General features: G+C 45.9%; 1 protein-coding gene across 1 annotated transcript in view; it reads right to left on the bottom strand.

Moving 5' to 3' along the window:
- Nucleotides 1-3,125: 3,125 nt before the first annotated feature.
- The window catches only part of LOC148046920 (hydroperoxide isomerase ALOXE3-like), a 30,996-nt gene continuing 15,941 nt past the window's right edge, over nt 3,126-18,180 (bottom strand). The window contains exons 8-14 of the mRNA XM_087712121.1: nt 16,928-17,131; nt 15,507-15,593; nt 13,009-13,178; nt 10,742-10,863; nt 8,943-9,043; nt 5,255-5,425; nt 3,126-3,422 (exon numbers count right to left, since the gene is read on the bottom strand). Of these exons, the coding sequence (XP_087568247.1) occupies nt 3,243-3,422; nt 5,255-5,425; nt 8,943-9,043; nt 10,742-10,863; nt 13,009-13,178; nt 15,507-15,593; nt 16,928-17,131 (1,035 nt within the window). The 3' untranslated portion in view covers nt 3,126-3,242. The remainder of the gene's footprint in view (nt 3,423-5,254; nt 5,426-8,942; nt 9,044-10,741; nt 10,864-13,008; nt 13,179-15,506; nt 15,594-16,927; nt 17,132-18,180) is intronic.

The following is an 18,180-nucleotide window of genomic DNA, read 5'->3' as shown; positions in this document are numbered from 1 at the left end:
GAGAAGCAACTTGGAATTAAGGAGAAACTTCCTAACCGTGAGGACAATTAATCAGTGGAACAGCCTGCCACCAGAGATTGCTGGTGTTACATCACTGGAGGTTTTTAAGAAGAGGCTGGGCTAACCATTTGTCTAAAGTGGGATATGGTCTGCTGATTGAGCAGGGGGTTGGACTAGAAGACCTCCAAAGTCCCGTCCAGCTCTATTCTGATTGATTGATTGATTGATTGATTAGAATACACTGCGTAGAACAGTTTGGTGCGCAGATTCTGAAGTTTTCTGAGGATGGGCTCCAGCGTGAAAGCTTGGAAGAATAAACCTTGGTTCCAACGACCAACTCAGATTGGGTCTCACAACGTTATTCTGGGGACACCCCAAGGCCAGACAAGGAATGATGGGTGGAAACTGAACAAGGAGAGATTCAACCTGGAAATAAGGAGGAATTTTCTGACGGTGAGAACCATCAACCCGTGGAACAGAAGTTGCCTCCGGAAGTTGGGGGAGCTTCATCCCTGGAGGCTTTCAAGAAGAGACCGGACTGCCCTCTGTCAGAAATGGCCTTAGGGTGTCCTGCTTGGGTGGATAGAGGGGGTTGGACTAGATGACCTCCAAGGTCCCTTCCAGCTCTATTTTTATTCTGTTATTCAGAAATTGTGGGAGCTTCATCACTGGAGGCTTTCAAGAAGAGACTGGACTGCCATCGGTCAGAAATGGGGTAGGGTCTCCTGCTTGGGCGGAGGGTTGGACTAGATGACCTTCAAGGTTTGTACCAGTTCAGCCAAATAGGTAGTAACTCGGCCGGACACGTGACGGTAACGGTTCTATCCCCGGCGGTGCCATCTTGATTTTCTGTTCTGCCCGTGCGCAGAACAATCTTCATTGAAAAAAATGTATTCCCCCCCACTTTTTTTAATGTGCGCACGCGCATACCTTGTTAAGTGCAAATTTGCACCTACACGGAGCGCACCTCTGGTGTGCGCAAGAGCAAAGCGAGCGCCTGCATGCAACATATTTTGGTAGTAACGCCATCAAGAACCCGTCTCTGTTTTTAGACAAATGATTTCAGATTTCAGATTTTAGTTCTGGAGTTTTTTTTGTATGTAGGAAGGACCTTGAGAGCCGGATGAAAGTTAGATAAGGGACGGCTTAGCCTACAGCTGTATAATGGGGTGGAAAAAGAAAACTCTCCCTAGTTTCTCGGGCTGTCAAAGAGACCGGGGGACGAATGATACTTTCAAGATTTACAAGACTCTTTGTCAACGTCGCTTGACAATCACGGAGAATTCATCTTATCCGGTGGCGCTTTCCGTCTGGTCTACCTGGTTTCCACCTACAAGAGAAACAAGTTCCCCCACCCACCCCCCTACCCCACACCTGGCCTAGATCTTTTGTCATTCCTCCCCCTCCTTCAGCCCTGCCCGAAGCCGTTTCACATCCTCGTCTGAATAATCCAACTTTAATAAGATTCCAACGAGGCGTTTGTACATATTTCATAGCGCCGGGGTGGCCCTGGGAAACGTAGTTCATTGCGGGACTAAGAAACAGTTGACGCAGCAGGGGGGGGGAAATGAAACAATTTTGTTATCTCCATCTCTCTCCCCCCCCCACTTTCCCCAGTTTTGAAGGAAGTTGCAAAAAATGAAAACAACAACAGCTCACAATTTTTCCACCACTTTTTATATGTTAGTTTTTCCAGTCATAGCATATTCGGCATCGATGGGGCTTCACATTTTGTTACCAACCGTTCTCCGCGTGACTGCTCGCCCCCTTCCATACCCATGCCCGGCCTTCTGTGCACGTGTGCCTAAATAGGATGGCGTAACGCCGGGGGGGCCCAACCCCACTTGCAATTTCCACGACTGGTTGAGGCAAACCGGTCCGAACCGGCTGAATGCCGCTTCGGTGATTAGGCCCATGTTTCTCAGCGTTGGCCCCTTTAAGATGGGCGGACTTCAACTCCCAGAATTCCCCTTGCTAAAAATTCAGGCCTGGCTAGGATAAGAACAAATGGGACTCCCTTGATCGCCTGCTTTGCACACCTTTCATAATAGGCGGTGGGTATGCAGTAAGCGTAATATATCTTGACTTCAGCCAAGTGGGAAATAAAAGAGCTGGCAGGGGAATTCTGGGAGTTGAAGTCCGCAAGTCGTAAATCAGGCCACTTTGGCCACTTTAAGATTTGTGGACTTCAACTCCCAGAATTCCCCAGCCAGCCATAGAGGGTAACTTTCTTAATGGATAGTGGGAATGCAGTAGACGTAATATATCTTGATTTTAGAAAAGTGTGTGTCTGTGGGGAATAACCTATGACAAGCTACATTGATAAAAAGGTTGAAGGTTAGATGGAATGACAATTAAACGGGAAACGGATACGCTGGCTGGGGAATTCTGGGAGTTGAAGTCCACCCGTCTTAAAGGGGCCAAGGTTGAGAAACAATTAGAGGAATATAAATATGCAGACATCAAAGCAACATGGGATATAATTTACTGATCTGTGGATGATGACGCTTCTTGTTATCTAGGATGACTAAACTAGTGTTTCTGGCCCTCATGATTTAAACTTTGCAACTACCAAGCGATCACGACCTTATCTATGATGACTAAACTAGTGTTTCTAGTCCTCATGATTCCACCTTTGCAACCAGAGGGACATCACGACGCTTCTTGTTATTTATGTCGACTAAACTAGTATTTCTAGTCCTCATGATTTAAACTTTGCAGCTACCAGGCGGTCATGATGTTCTTTATGATGACTAAACCGGTGTTTCTAGTCCTCATGGCTTAAATTTTGCAACTACCAGGCGATCACAGCGTTATTTATGATGATTAAACTGGTGTTTCTAATCCTCATGGTCTAAACTTTGCAACTACCAACTATCAAACATGAAAACAAAAAGAAAAGAAAAGAGAACCAGTCGGATTGGGTTTCTGGAAGTCAAAAGCATTCATTCCCGCGAGGGATACCATCCTTTTTCCTTCCTTATTCCGGAGACAACATTTGGGGATTTCTTGCAATCGCTTCTGGTTCACCCACCAACCCATCCTTCCCCCCGTGAAGGACCCACCTAAAAATAGCCCAATTTCCCTCACTCTCTAGTCTTCGTCCCCCCCACCACCCATTTTTTAAAAATTTGTTGGCAGAAAAGAAGATGGTTTTTCCCCCACGACGGTCAAAAAACGTGATCAAATTCCAGCTAACGTCTTCTCTTCTTCTGCCTTCGGCGGTGCGTGGGGCTTGGCCGTTAGATGGAGACGCTGTTTTGCACCAGCGAAGGGTCGAGATAGTGGTAGCCAATGGGCAAAGCTTGGTTCCTCTCCTCAATTTCTTCGGAAATGACCGCCAGGCGTTTCCGGAAATCGGCAATGAGGTTTTTGGGCATCTCCTCAGTGAAATGTTCTTCTGGGTAGTGGCCCAGAGGTCTCTGGAAGGAGGAAAAAGAGGGAGAAGGTCAGCTACGGAGGGGCTGCCCAGCAGATCTTCAAACCCCCAGGGTGCGCCTGTTTCAGAATAGAATAGAATAGAATAGAATAGAATGGAATGGAATGGAACGGAATGGAACAGAATAATAAGATACAGAATTAATAGACTAGAATAGAATAGAATAGAATAATAAGATATAGAATTAATAATAGAATAGAATAGAATACAACAGAAATTAACAATAAGATATAGAATTAATAGAATAGAATAGAATAGAATAGAATAGAATAGAATAGAATGGAATGGAATGGAATGGAATGGAACGGAACGGAACGGAACGGAATGGAATGGAATAATAAGATACAGAATTAATAGAATAGAATAGAATAGAATAATAAGATATAGAATTAATAATAGAATAGAATACAACAGAAATTAACAATAAGATATAGAATTAATAGAGTAGAATAGAATAGAATAGAATGGAATGGAATGGAATGGAATGGAATGGAATGGAATGGAATGGAATGGAACGGAACGGAATAATAAGATACAGAATTAATAGACTAGACTAGACTAGAATAATAAGATATAGAATTAATAATAGAATAGAATAGAATGCAACAGAAATTAACAATAAGATATAGAATTAATAGAGTAGAATAGAATGGAATGGAATGGAATGGAATGGAACGGAACGGAACAGAATAATAAGATACAGAATTAATAGACTAGAATAAAATAGAATAATAAGATATAGAATTAATAATAGAATAGAATACAACAGAAATTAACAATAAGATATAGAATTAATAGAATAGAATAGAATAGAATAGAATAGAATAGAATAGAATAGAATAGAATGGAATGGAATGGAATGGAATGGAATGGAATGGAATGGAATAGAATAGAAATAATAAGATATAGAATTAATAATAGAATAGAATACAACAAAACAGAACAATAAGATATAGAATTAATAGAATAGTCTAGAATAGTCTAGAATAGTCTGGAATAGAATAGAATAGAATGGAATGGAATGGAATAGAATAGAATAGAAATAATAAGATATAGAATTAATAGAATAGAATAGAACAGAACAGAATAATGATATAGAATTAATAGAATAGACTAGAATAGAATAGAACCGAATAATAAGATATAGAATTAATAGAATAGAATAGAATAATAAAATATAGAATGAATAGAATAGAACAGAACAGAATAATAAAATATAGAATGAATAGAATAGAACAATAAAATATAGAATAGAATAGTAGAATAGAATAATAAAATATAGAATTAATAGAAAGAATAAAATAATAAAATATAGCATTAATAGAATAATACAATATAGAATTAATAGAATAGAATAGAATAGAATAGAATAGAGAATTAATAATCTCTAGAAAAAAACACGGTGGGGGTAAGACATCCCTAACACCCCTCAGGGTGTGTGTTCTGTTAAGATAAATCCTGTTGTGCCTTAAAACGGCTTCTACTGTACTGTTGTAAAATGGCTTCTACTGTACAGCGCAGTGGAGCTGCCATGGTAATGGCTTCACAGTCTTCCACAAGGGGGAAAATATCCAGCATTAGAAATTACGTTCGAATTCCAAAACCAGGAGAGCAGATATTGCTAAGGATTTGGGGAGGAGAATCCACATATCTGGAAAATGGGTCATGTCGGAAAACTTTCATATAAGACGTATATAAGCACCCGAAGCTCAACTGAGAGGAGATCATTCCTACATTTTCGAGAACATAAGGCCAATGTTCTATTGTTGTTTCTCTGTCTTGGCTATCATCCTCTGACCCTCCTGATGCACTTACCAGGTCTCCTGGCTCGTAGCTGACGATGGACAGCAGGGACAACAAGGCGCAGGTGGAGTTGACTTCAGGGAAGGTCTCCAAGATGCTCTTCAAGGAGGCTGTGCCCTTGACTGTTGGCGGAGGCTGTCTCAAAGTGGCCGGCGTATTGGGCATCCAGGCAGCAAAGTCGAACTGTTGCGACGCACAAGGAACCCAAAATTAGAAGGTCTACAGAAGGTTCTATGTATCCACCAGAGGCAGGAATGGGGGGGAGGGGGAACTCAAGTGAAGGACAGGATTGTCCCCAAGGAGAGCAGGAGGAAGCCATCAAACTAAGGATGAAAAGGCAAGGTTAGACCCAAGGAACCCAAAATTAGAAGTTCTACAGAAGGTAGGGCAATATCTTGGCTGTGTGTCCACCAAATCGAGAAGCTCCAAGGCGGGGATGGTGGAACTCAACACGAAGGACCAGGTTGTCCCCAAGGAGATCAGCAACAAGAAACTCAAAACCAAGGTTGGATGAGGAATAGACCCAAGGAACTCAAAATTAGAAGGTCTACAGAAGGTAGGATGGCATCCTGGCTATAGGCAGAAGGAACACAAAGTTAGAAGTTCTACAGAAGACACCACACCAACATCTGTATAGAGATTCTACCGAAGTTACAACGGCAAGTGGAGAAGATCTAAGGCAGGAATGGGGGAACTCAAGGTGAAAGACCAGGTTGTCCCCAAGGAGATCAGCAACAAGAAACTCAAAACCAAGGTTGGATGAGGAATAGACCCAAGGAACTCAAAATTAGATGGTCTACAGAAGGTAGGATGGCATCCTGGCTATATATTCAGCAAATGGAGAAGATATGAGGCAGGAATTGTGTGGGGAACAAGTGAAGGACAAGATTGTCCCCAAGGAGAGCAGGAGGAAGCCATCAAACTAAGGATGAAAGGCAAGAGTGGATGAAGAGTAGACCCAAGGAACCCAAAATTAGAAGTTCTACAGAAGGTAGGGCAGTATCTTGGCTATGTATCCAGCAAAATGGAGAATATCTAAGGCAGAAATGTGGGGGGTGGGAGTGGGGGGACTCAAGCGAAGGACAATGTTGTCCCAAGGAGATCAGCAAAAAAAACACCCTCAAAACCAAGGTTGGATGAGGAATAGACCCAAGGAACTCAAAATTAGAAGGTCTACAGAAGGTAGGATGGCATCCTGGCTATATATTCAGCAAATAGAGAAGATATGAGGCAGGAATTGTGGGGGGGAACAAGTGAAGGACAAGATTGTCCCCAAGAAGAGCAGGAGGAAGACATATTGAAAGGCAAAATTGGACCAATAGTAAACTGAAGAATCTCAAAAGTAGAAGTTCTGCAGAAGATAGGGTAGTGTCTTGGCTGTGTGTCCAGAAAATGGAGAATATCTAAGGCAGAAATGTGGGAGGGTGGGGGGACTCAAGTGAAAGACAATGTTGTCCCCAAGGAGATCAGCAAAAAGAAACTCAAAACCAAGGTTGGATGAGGAGTAGACCCAAGGAACTCAAAGTTAGAAGGTCTACAGAAGGTAGAATGGCATCCTGGCTATGGACAGAAGCAACACAAAGTTAGAAGTTCTACAGAAGATACCACACCAATATCTGTAGAGAGGTTCTACCGAAGTTGCAACGGCAAGTGGAGAAGATCTAAGGCAGGAATGGGGGAACTCAACACGAAGGACCAGGTTGTCCCCAAGGAGATCAGCAACAAGAAACTCAAAACCAAGGTTGGATGAGGAATAGACCCAAGGAACTCAAAATCAGAAGGTCTACAGAAGGTAGGATGGCATCCTGGCTATAGACAGAAGGAACACAAAGTTAGAAGTTCTACAGAAGATACCACACCAATATCTGTATAGAGGTTCTACCGAAGTTACAACGGCAAGTGGAGAAGATCTAAGGCAGGAATGGGGGAACTCAACGTGAAGGACCAGGTTGTTCCCAAGGAGATCAGCAGCAGGAAGCCATCAAACTAAGGCTAGAAGGCAAGGTTGGACCACGATTAGACACCAGCAGGTGTGAAGACATTAATCCAAGGCTAAGTCATCTTGGAATGCTAATCTACGGTCACACCCAGCCCTCGGCTGTCAAGACTTCCCAGAAAAAGAGCTTAGAAATCAAGTGTGTTTTGTCAGACAAGATTTTTTGGGTCTTTTCCAAACAACAACCCCCGAAGCCCGTGGGGTTGAATTTGTGAGTCTAAGACACTGTTTTGTAGGACAATATTCAGAACTTCCTGGCAACACAAGATGTACATAGTATAACAAGACACCTTTTCCTCTTCTTGAGGTTGAAGGAGATGCTGAAGGACACTCGGTAGCTGTAACTTTAAGACGTCTAGACTTCAACTCCCAGAATTCCCCAGCCAGCCAGCCAGGCATGGCTGGCTGGGGAATTCTGGGAGTGGAAGTCCAGACGTCGGAAAGTTCCCAAGGTTCGAGACACCCCTGATTTAAGACTCGTGGACTTCAACTCCCAGAATTCCCCAGCCAGTTATTTTATTTCCCACTTTGCTGAAGTCAAGATATATTATGCTTACTGCATACCCACCATCTATTAAGAAAGTTACCCTATGTGGCTGACTGGGGAATTCTGGGAGTTGAAGTCCACACGTCTTAAAGTGGCCAAGGTTGGAGGCCCCTGATTTAAGACTTGTGGACTTCACCTCCCAGAATTCTCCAGCCAGTTCTTTTCTTCACGTTGCTTAAGTCAAGATATAGTATGCTTACTGCATACCCACCATCTATTAAGAAAGTTACGCTATATGGTTGACTGGGGAATTCTGGGAGTTGAAGTCCACCCATCTTAAAGTGGCCAAGGTTGGAAGCCCCTGATTTAAGACTTGTGGACTTCAACTCCCAGAATTCCCCAGCCAGTTCTTTTCTTCACGTTGCTTAAGTCAAGATATAGTATGCTTACTGCATACCCACCATCTATTAAGAAAGTTATTGTACGTGGCTCACTGGGGAATTCTGGGAGTTGAAGTCCACACATCTTAAAGTGGCCAAGGTTGGAAGCCCCTGATTTAAGACTTGTGGACTTCAACTCCCAGAATTCCCCAACCAGTTCTTTTATTTCCCACTTTGCTGAAGTCAAGATATAGTATGCTTACTGCATACCCGCCATCTATTAAGAAAGTTACCCTATATGGCTGACTGGGGAATTCTGGGAGTTGAAGTCCACACGTCTTAAAGTGGCCAAGGTTGGAAGCCCCTGATTTAAGACTTGTGGACTTCAACTCCCAGAATTCCCCAGCCAATTCTTTTCTTCACATTGCTTAAGTCAAGATATAGTATGTTTACTCCATACCCACCATCTATTAAGAAAGTTATTGTACGTGGCTGACTGGGGAATTCTGGGAGTTGAAGTCCACACATCTTAAAGTGGCCAAGGTTGGAGACCCCTGATTTAAGACTTGTGGACTTCAACTCCCAGAATTCCCCAGCCAGTTCTTTTCTTCACGTTGCTTAAGTCAAGATATAGTATGTTTACTGCATACCCGCCATCTATTAAGAAAGTTACCCTATGTGGCTGACTGGGGAATTCTGGGAGTTGAAGTCCACACGTCGGAAAGTTGGGAAATACTCCTCAACAGCAAGTCTCGCAGATCATGCTTGATCCCAGGAACGAAGGATGAACATTAGAAATGAAAACCCACCCACCCACCCACTGAAGGAATCACCTACCTGTCCACTGTTGACTGCCGAATGTCGGGCAGAGCAGTTGAAGATGACCATGGTGAGGAACTTAATCAGCTCAGCTTTGCTGTCGAAGGTGGATGGAATACCTGTTTTGGGGGGAAATGGACAGGACGTTGGGTATTGTCCAACAAAGTTGGATTGATCAGGAAGACGCGTGATCTTCGTCATACAATCGTCACAAAACCAGTAACTGAAACTGGTCTAAACAAGAGGAGGCCTCCCAGAGGAAGGGGAGGTCCACAGGACCCAAGAATCCTGAAGGAGGCATCTGACAGAGCTTTCCAAAAACAAGAATCGGTCAAGAAATTATCACCCTTAATGTCCATGGAGATTCTCAAGTCACCCAGGTCACGGTTGCCCCAAAGAAAGGTGCGATTTTTTTCCCCCCACTGGACTTTTCTTTGTTTTTTTTCCTTGAAGAGGTTTCGCTTCTCATCTGAGAAGCTTCTTCAGCTTCTGAAGAAGGGATCTCCTTTGCTCTGAAGAACTGAAGAAGCTTCTCGGATGAGAAGCAAAACCTCTTCAAGGAAAAACAAAGGAAGGCCAGTGGGACTTCTGACCACACACACACAAACACACACACACACACACACAAACACACACCTTCTAATCAAGAGGAGAAGGGGAAGGAGAGGACTACCATGAGGCCAAGAATTCTGAAGGAGGCATCTAAGACACCTTCTCAAGAACTGATACTTTGCCAAGAAACCTTCTGACCCTCCACCAAAAACCAGTATCTGAAAGGCTTCTAAACTGGTTTATCTGCTTGGATTAAATTTTTTTTTTTAGCTTCCCCAGTGTTCTGTTAATCATCAGCTTTGCTAATTAAAGAGGGGGGGGGGACTCAAACATCATTTGATGAGTTGGGACTCATCAAACATATATAACCAGGGTAGTACTCTACGGAAGTGTTCCTCAACACCAGTAAATTTGAAGAGGTGTGGACTTCAACTCCCAGAATTCCCCAGCCGGATGGGGAATTCTGGGAGCTGGAAGTCCACATCTCTTCAAAGTTACCGAGGTTGAGGATCATTCATTGCTCCATGGGGTTCAAGTAACATCTGGAGGCCTACATCTGCTGGGTCGCCAACCCTGCAGTGACCAGTTCCTGAAGATCAAGGTAGATGAAAATCCACACCACACCATGTACAAGAGAGTTAATTCCCTTCCCTCTGAGGTGACAGCATGGAAATCTCACAACACGTGGGGACATAATGTCCTGTAACATCTCCATCGCTGAGAACTTCAGGCATAGTGGACCATATGTCCTGTTCTGAGACATGTCCAACCAAGGGTTGGGTTTATCCATGTAATTTCCACTTCTCTAGAAAACCAGGAATGTGGGTGGAAAGAAGGGAAGCACCGATCTCTGGTGGACCGACCACAAAGGTAGTCAAACCGAGGTCTTCTTCCTTTTAGCGGAAAGCACTAGGAGCATCAATACAAAACTCCGTATTGGCGACCAGGACTGGCATCCGGCCACGAAACCCTCTGCTTACCTCCATTCAGTTGCTCAGATTCCACCCCCGTAAGGGATTATGGGATCGTTAAATGAGGATGAGGAGCATCCACTTTCGATGGTGCACCTTCTTCCCAACAGTTCTTTGGTCGGTTCAGCAAAGGAACATTCTGGAAACCGGGTTCCAGAATGTTCCTTTGCTGAACCAACCAAAGAACTGTGAGGAGAAAACCAACTGGTTTCCCTCTTATGGAGATTCAATCTTCGAGCTGAGGGATTCAGAGAGAAAGACCAAGGATGGTGAGGGCTGGTGAGCGAACGTTACCTGAAGATTCCCGACTCAAGAAAGCTTCCGTGAAGATCTCATGGATCCAGGCTTGGAGTTCGGGATCCTCTTTCACGGCGCCGTCGGATTTGTAGTAGAATTCAACAATGCCGGAGACAAATCTGAAATTGACAGGAGCAAAATAGGAGTTATTCTATTGGTTATTCGTGGCATCCGGCCCTCTCCATTCCTGGCAAATTGATGAGGGAAGAAATGGAGGGAGTGACCAATTTCATTTCCTTGGGCTCCAAGATCACCGCAGATGTGGACGGCAGCCAAGAAACCAAAAGAGGCTTGTTCCTGGAGAGGAAAGCGATGGGAAATCTAGACAGCGGACTCAAAAGCAGAGACCTCACCCTGCCAACACAAGTGTATCTAGTCAAGGTTTATGGTTTTCCCAGTTGCAATGGACGGCTGTGAAGGTTGGACCATAAGGAAGGCTGAAGGCCAAAGAATGGAGGCCTTTGAACTCTGGTGCTGGAGAAGAAGACTCCTGCATTGAGTCCCTTGGACTGCAAGGCCATCCAATTGGTCGGTCCTAGAGGAGATCAACCCTGGCTGCTCTTTAGAAGGCCAGAATCCTGAAGAGGAAACTCAAAGACTTTGGCCACCTAATGAGAAGGAAGAAGGACTCCCTGGAGAAGAGCCTCACGCTGGGAACGATGGAGAGCAAAAGAAGAAGGAGATGACATTGAAGGAGGGTGGCTGGATGGAGTCACTGAAGCAGTGAACTTAAATGGACTTTGGGGGATGGAAAGGAAGGCCCTGGAGGTACGTGGTCCATGGGGCCACGATGGGTCGGACACAACTTCACAACTAACAACAAATCACACAGGTCCTTGGAGTTATGACCGCAGCCCCAAAAAACAGAAAATGGACAGATGTATCCACGCCACTTTGGACCTTGGGGGTGTTCAGCTACTGATCTTCTGACCTAGAGAGGGGAGACCTCCCAGAGGAAGGGGAGATCCACCAGACTCAACAATCCTGAAGGAGGCATCTGGCAGAGCGTTCCAAAAATTGAGAATTCGTGGAGAATCCTTCTGACCCTAAATGTCTAATCGAGGTTCTTTTTTTAAAAAATAAAGTATTTTTGGTTCTCTATATATACATTCACATAATTATTATTCTTTTTTATTTTACATTCATAATTCTAATACATTTGTCATCCCGTTGATAGAATTGTAATATTCCATTCGGGTTGTTTCGTTTACCATCCCTGGCCTATTCTGACACCACCTCCTTCTCCTTTCCTTTTCTCCCTCCCTCCCTTCTCTCCTTCCTTCCTTCCTCCTTTCCCTTCCTTCTTCTCCTGGATTAGGATTAGGGGGCTGGAGGCTAAAACATAGGAAGAACGGTTGCAGGAACTGGGGATGTCTAGTTTAATGAAAAGAAGGACCAGGGGAGACATGATAGCAGCCTTCCAATATCTCAGGGGTTGCCACAAAGAAGAGGGAGTCAAGCTATTCTCCAAGGCACCTGAACGCAGAACAAGAAGCAATGGGTGGAAACTAATCAAGGAGAGAAGCAACTTAGAACTGAGGAGGAATTTCCTGACGGTTAGAACAATTAATCAGTGGAACAGAAGTTGCCTCCAGAAGTTGTGAATGCCCCAACACTGGAAGTCTTTAAGAAGATGTTGGATAGCCATTTGTCTGGAATAGTATAGAGTGTCCTGCCTAGGCAAGGGGTTGGACTAGAAGACCTCCAAGGTCCCTTTCAGCTCTGCTATTGTATTGTATTGTATTGTATATCTGGAGACTCTGGAAAGAGTGCAGAGAAGAGCAACAAAGAGGATTAGGGGACTGGAGACTAAAACATAGGAAGAACGGTTGCAGGAACTGGGGATGTCTAGTTTGATGAAAAGAAGGACCAGGGGAGACATGATAGCAGTCTTCCAATATCTCAGGGGATGCCACAAAGAAGAGGGAGTCAAACTATTCTCCAAAGCACCTGAGGGCAGAACAAGAAGCAATGGGTGGAAACTAATCAAGGAGAGAAGCAACTTAGAACTGAGGAGGAATTTCCTGACGGTTAGAACAATTAATCAGTGGAACAAAAGTTGCCTCCAGAAGTTGTGAATGCCCCAACACTGGAAGTCTTTAAGAAGATGTTGGATATCCATTTGTCTGGAACGGTATAGGGTTTCCTGCCTAGGCAGGGGGTTGGACTAGAAGACCTCCAAGGTCCCTTCCAACTCTGCTATCGTATTGTAAATAAAATATGAAGGGGGGGGGGAAGAATACAGCTACCCAAAGTTCACTCACTTCTCGATGGCGGCCCAGATCTTCATCCCATCGTCCCGGTAGTAGAAGTTGGGTAAGGAGGAGACGCCTCTCTCTTCAAGATCATCGGGGAGGCAGAGGGAGGTGTAGTTGGAGACTTCCACCCCTTTGGCAAGGAGCTTCAGCATGCCATCCCGGCCCGTGGCTGAGGCCTGGAGAAAGGCAGATTTGAGGTCAACCCAAATGCCACGTGTGAAGCGAATTCTCTGTTCTCACCGAGGCTTCCCAAGAGCAGGAAGTCCCAACAAAAACCCCTTTTTATGAATTGGCTGTGAATTCTGCTCCTTCCCATCCAGCAAAGTCTTTCGAGGGAGGATTTACGGTCACAGACCTCATCTGGCTTGGAGATCGGCCAGGCCGAGATCTGCAGAACTTGGCCAGGAGTCTCGGAGAGTCCCGAACCAATGAAGCGAACTCCTGCAAACTCCACTCCCCTGTCGCTCCTCTTTTATTCCCTCTGGGAGGGGCCATTCACCGTCCACCTGTGGCCTTACTCCCAAGTCGACCCCTGTTCTTTAGCTCTTCCCTTCGTCTGGCCACTCTGCACATGTCCACACTGGGAACAGGCTCCAGCTGTTCTTCTGCCTCACTGATGTCTGACTCTGAAGGCACCTGGTAACTGTCGGGGCGGCCCCCTCTCTGCCTCCGACGCAGAGCCCTCATCAGAGCCTTCCCCAGACTCCAGGACTGGGCCATCTTCCTCCCCAACCTCCTCACTGTCCGAATCTGCTGGCCGTTGGCGGGCCACAACCTTCTCTTCCAGGAGAACATGAGGTGGGCTCATCAGTGGGGCCAGTTGACTTGGGAATGACCTCCTGAGTCCTCCTGTCCTCCCATGAGGAGCTCAAGATGGGATCCTTCAGCACTTTTGATAGAAACCCAAGGAACTCATCCATGGAGGAAGACGGAGGAGAACATCTGACTAGGGATTGGCGGTTGGTTTCCCAATGTGTCGTTCTAGAGTTCTGTGGAGATCTTCTAAATCGTCGGCTATGTCCTTGATCTGGGGGGTCTCCAAAGATGGCAGCTTTTCAGACGTGCGGACTTCAACTCCCAGAATTCCTCAGTCGGCTGGGGAATCCTGGAAGTCGAAGTCCACTAAGTTGCCATGGTTGGAGATCCCTGCGTTAGAAAACCCGGCTCTCCGTCTCCTTCTACATCACCAACTGCTCTTAGTAGAGTTGAGTAGAGTTTCTCTTTCTTTTCTTTTCTCTCTTCCTTCCCTCTCTACTTCCTTCCTTCCTCCTCTCCTTCCCCTTCTTTCTTCCCTCACCTCTCCCCTACTCTTACCCTCTCTCTTCCTCTTCCTACCCTCTCTCCTTCTCTTTTTCTCCCTTCATCCCTCCTCTCCTTCTCTTTCTCTCCCTTCCACCCTCCTCTACTTTCCCTTCCTTCTTCCCTCCCTTCTCTACTTCCTTCCTCCACTCCTCCTTCCTTCTTCCCATACCTCTTCCCTACTCCTGCTCTCTCTTCCTCTTCCTACCCTCTCTCCTTCTCTTTTTCTCCCTTCCTCCCTCCTCTCCTCTTTCTCTCCCTTCCACCCTCCTCTACTTTCCCTTCCTTCTTTCCTCCCTTCTCTACTTCCTTCCTCCACTCCTTCTCCTTCCTTCTTCCCTTACCTCTTCCCTACTCCTGCTCTCTCTCTTCCTCTTCCTACCCTCTCTCCTTCTCTTTTTCTCCCTTCCTCCCCTCCTCTCCTTCTCTTTCTCTCCCTTCCACCCTCCTCTCCTTTCCCTTCCTTCTTCCCTCCCTTCTCTACTTCCTTCCTCCTCTCCTTCTCCTTCCTTCTTCCCTTACCTCTTCCCTACTCCTGCTCTCTGTCTTCCCCTTCCTACCCTCTCTCCTTCTCTTTCTCTCCCTTCCACCCTCCCCTCCTTACCTCTTTCTTCTTCCCTTGCCTCTCCTCCACTCTTCCTCTTCCCTTCCTACTATCTCTCCTTCTCTTTCTCTCCCTTCCATCCCCCTCCCCTTTCCCCTCCTTCTTCCCTCCTTTCTCTACTTCCTTCCTCCTCTCCTTCTCCTTCCTTCTTCCCTTACCTCTCCCCTACTCTTACCCTTTCTCTTCCCCTTCCTACCCTCTCTCCTTCTCTTTTTCTCCCTCCCTCCCTCCTCTCCTTCTCTTTCTCTCCCTTCCAACCACCTTTCCTTATCTCTTTCTTCTTCCCTTACCTCTCCTCCACTCTTCCTCTTCCTTTTCTACTATCTCTCCTTCTCTTTCTCTCCCTTCCATCCCCCTCTCCTCTCCTTCCTTCTCCCCTCCTTTTATTTTTCTATTGTTATAGGTGTCTCTTTCAAATACTATATTCCGTATTTCAAATGGGCAAAATGAGACTCGGTAAAAGGAAAGGGTGATGGGTTTGACAGGATCGAGAAGGTGTGTGTGTGTGAAGTTGTGGTCTCTGGCTGAACGTGTGAGGTAGGATGCGCAGGGCCAAATTTCCGGTTGTCAAAATGGCTCCCCATTTTGGAAGATTTCTTACCTTATCGAAGACCCCACCGGGCTGGATGAGATCAGTCCGAGCAAGCGTATTAATATGGAGGGTGTAACGGGTATGGGGTATCAAAAGCTGAAATGAAGAAAAAAGGGAAGGGAATGGAAAGGAAGGGAAGGGAAGAGAAGAGAAGAGAAGAGAAGGAGGGAGGAAGGAAGGAAGGAAGGAAGGAAGGAAGGAAGGAAGGAAGGAAGGAAGGAAGGAAGGAAGGCAGAGACAGGTAGAAGAGAGAAAGGAGGACAATAGAAAAGAAGGAAGGAAGGAGATAAAAAAGAGGAAGGAAGGAAAGAAAAAGAAGAAAAGAAAGAAAGAAAAAAGAAAGAAAGAAGGGAGGGAGGGAGGGAGGGAGGAAAATAGGAAAGAAGGAAGGAAGGAGAAACAGAGAAGGGAGGGGAGGAAGAGAGGAAAATGGAGAAGGGGAAGGGAAGGAGGGAGGAGAGAGAATTGGGAGGATGAGAGAAAGGGAAGAAAAGAGAAAGAAAGAAAAAGAAAGAAAGGAGGAAGAGAGGGAGGGGGGAAATAGGAAAGAAGGAGGGAAGGAAGGAGAAACAAAGAAGGGAGGGGAGGAAGAGAGGAAAATGGAGAAGAAGGAAGGGGGAGGGAGGAAGGAAGGAGAGATAATTGGGAGGATGAGAGAAAGGGAAGAAAAGAAGAGAAAGAAAGAAAAAGAAAAAAGAAAGGAGGAAGAGAGGGAGGGAGGGGGAAATAAGAAAGAAGAAGGGAAGGAAGGAGAAACAGAGAAGGGAGGGGAGGAAGAGAGGAAAATGGAGAAGAAGAAAGGGATCAAGGGAGGGAAGGAAGGAAAAACAAAGAAGGGAGAATGGGAGGAAGAGAGGAAAATGGAGAAGAAGGGAGGGAGGGAGGGAAGAAGAAAAAAGAGAGAGATGGGACCATGGGAAGAAAGGAGGAAAATAGAGAAGAAGGAAAGGTGGGAGGGAAGGAAAGAAGGAAGGAATAGACAAGAGGAAGGACAGAAGAGAAAGGACGAGAGGGAGGAAAGGAAATAGGAAGCAAGGGAGGGAAGAAGGAAGAGATACTGCTTAGACTTCACCATGGAATATAATTTGGGGGATTCTGGGAGTTCGAAGTTCCCCCTCTTAAAGGGGCCACGTTTAAAAAACTGATCTAGACCCCCCCTCCCAAAATATGTTTATAAGGTCAACCAAGCTGGGAGACCCCATTGGCTTCCCCAAATCCCCCATGTCATCTCCCCAGGTTGATCTCGAAGGCCACCAACCCATCTTCCCAAGCCAACCCAAGACATTAGCTCTCTCAACTTGTCTCTCCGTTCCCCCAAAGATCTCCCTCCAGATGATCTCTGGGAGCCCCCCTCGACAGTCGCCCAAGGGTCAAGACCCAGCACGGGGACACACGGACACACACGCCCGCCCCACTCTCCAGACAATTACCTTGTAAATAGGGTGGCACATGGGGAGCTGGCGGAGGGTAGCCATGGCGTAGACCTCGCAGTGGAAATGGGCCTCCAGGAGGTGGGTGATGACTTCGTGGACGTGGAAGTTGGCCATTCGCACCCAGATCTTGGCTAAGGTCCAGTCCCATTTACGGTCGGTGGGCAGGAAGATGGGGCTCTCCATGCTGTGGGTCTGGCTCAGCTGGGAGACGGGAAGGAGAAAGCGGGTTTCAGCAGAAGCTCGGCCCTCCTTCGGCAACTCCTTGGGCCCAAGCGGTTTCCAATGGCCTCTAGACAGAGAGCAAACCCTACCGCCTTCTACTACTGATGTTGTTACGTAGTTGGGTCATGAAATGGCTGCAAGGAAACAGTCACGCTCAGAGAGCACCAAGGACCCCACAGTCCTTAAGCATGGAACTCTGGGAGATGAAGTCCACCTACCTTAAACATGGGATTTTTTGAAATCTACCTATGTTAAGCATGGGATTCTGGGAGTTGAAGTCCACCTATCTGGACCATGGGACTCTGGGAGTTGAAGTCCACCTATCTTAAGCATGGGATTCTGGGTGTTGAAGTCCACCTATCTTAAACATGGAATTTAACTCCACCTATCTTAATCATGGGATTCTGGGAGTTGAAGTCCACCCATCTGGACCATGGAATTCTGGGAGTTGAAGTCCACCTATCTTAAACAAGGAATTTTTTTGAAGTCTACCTATGTTAAGCATGGAGTTCTAGGAGTGGAAGTCCACCTATCTGGACCATGGGACTCTGGGAGTTGAAGTCCACCTATCTTAAGCATGGGATTCTGGGAGTTGAAGTCCACCTATCTTAAACATGGAATTTAACTCCACCTATCTTAAACATGAGGTTCTGGGAATTCGGTCCATCTATCCTAAGCATGGGATTCTGGGAGTTGAAGTCCACCTATGTTAAGCATGGGATTCTGGGAGTTGAAGTCCACCTATCTGGACCATGGGACTCTGGGAGTTGAAGTCCACATATCTGGACCATGGGACTCTGGGAGTTGAAGTCCACATATCTTAAGCATGGGATTCTGGGAGTTGAAGTCCACCTATCTGGACCATGGGACTCTGGGAGTTGAAGTCCACCTATCTTAAACATGGAATTTAAGTCCACCTATCTTAAACATGGGATTCTGGGAATTAGGTCCACCTATCTTAAGCATGGGATTCTGGGAGTTGAAGTCCACCCATCTGGACCATGGAATTCTGGGAGTTGAAGTCCACC

Source organism: Thamnophis sirtalis, unplaced genomic scaffold (assembly GCF_051295495.1).
Source record: "Thamnophis sirtalis isolate CommonGarterSnake01/CBP01778 unplaced genomic scaffold, rThaSir2_p1.2 scaffold_4, whole genome shotgun sequence".
NCBI classification, from domain to species: domain Eukaryota; kingdom Metazoa; phylum Chordata; class Lepidosauria; order Squamata; family Natricidae; genus Thamnophis; species Thamnophis sirtalis.
The sequence above is the reverse complement of the archived record's forward strand: the minus strand, read 5'-3'. Positions and strand labels throughout refer to the sequence as shown.